This window comes from Alligator sinensis, unplaced genomic scaffold (genome assembly GCF_000455745.1).
Source record: "Alligator sinensis unplaced genomic scaffold, ASM45574v1 scaffold514_1, whole genome shotgun sequence".
Taxonomy (NCBI): Eukaryota; Metazoa; Chordata; order Crocodylia; family Alligatoridae; genus Alligator; species Alligator sinensis.
In genome coordinates, this window is record NW_005842385.1 from 1,320,581 (window position 1) to 1,321,592 (window position 1,012).

At 37.3% G+C, this 1,012-nt stretch overlaps 1 protein-coding gene across 8 annotated transcripts in view; it reads left to right on the top strand.

Moving 5' to 3' along the window:
* The window catches only part of RELCH (RAB11 binding and LisH domain, coiled-coil and HEAT repeat containing), a 132,223-nt gene that overhangs the window by 78,732 nt on the left and 52,479 nt on the right, over positions 1-1,012 (top strand). For all 8 annotated transcript variants that reach the window (XR_003095432.1, XR_003095433.1, XM_025211010.1 and 5 more), the window contains exon 12: positions 27-117. Coding sequence is in view for 6 of the 8 variants with exons in the window: in XM_025211010.1 (XP_025066795.1) it covers positions 27-117 (91 nt within the window). In the remaining 2 variants the exon portion in view is untranslated. The remainder of the gene's footprint in view (positions 1-26; positions 118-1,012) is intronic.

The following is a 1,012-nucleotide window of genomic DNA, read 5'->3' on the forward strand; positions in this document are numbered from 1 at the left end:
GTTAAAGACTTGAATCTGTGTTTCAGACAGATGATACTGACTGGGTGTGTGGCATTTGCCCGACATGTGGGACCAACACGTGTAGAAGCTGAGCTTTTACCACAATGTTGGGAACAGGTAACTGGATGTTTTGTAATTTTTTTACATCAGTAAATTTTCTGCAACCTAAGACTTTTTAACGAGTCTACAAAATACTTGTCCTGCAATGTCAATTTGGGATATTTCTGTCTTATTGTATAGTACATTTCTTAGTAACTACGACAAATGCAAAAGCAAGAGGAATTGGCTAAAGAATCATAAAATTCTAGTCCTTGATACTAAACTACAATATTATACTGGCATACGAATTGTATTTATAGACAGTGAGTCTTAGGCAGTTCTGACTCACTAAAGAGTGGTGTTTAAAAACTCATACATTTTAATACAATTTGGAACATATAATTCATTACTTAGGGTGCATATTACACTGCAGATATGTAATCTCTAAGGACTTAGTAAATTAGTTGATGTGTAATGCAAAACAATTAAAGGTCAAAGAATCTAAAGCAGCAAGTTAAAGATTTTAATAGGAATTCAGTATTTTGGAACATGCATTTAAGATAGTTTCAGTAATATTCATTAATCATGAATGTACACTCAGCCACCCATTTTGCTATGTGAGAGTCTGAAGAGCAAGATGACTGTCGACTTTCCTTTCTTTCTTTTCGTTGACAATGGCAGCGAGATGGGAACCAAAAGTGTCTAATCTGCTCTCTCCAAAGATTGTAGGCTGATTTTTCCAAACAGGTTAAACCACTGTTTCACCTTTTTCATCTAAAAGACATTCTTTAAAAAGAACAGTTTGTCAGTCCCCCAATGCTCCCATACATCCTTCTGCTGAGCACCATGCCTCCTGAGCATGGTTCAAACAGGACTCATCATCAACAATGGCATAGCCAACGCCTGGTCTGCGACAAGTGCTCATGAAAGTATTCACCAACATCCCAGCCACCAACTGCTCAATTCGTCGCTG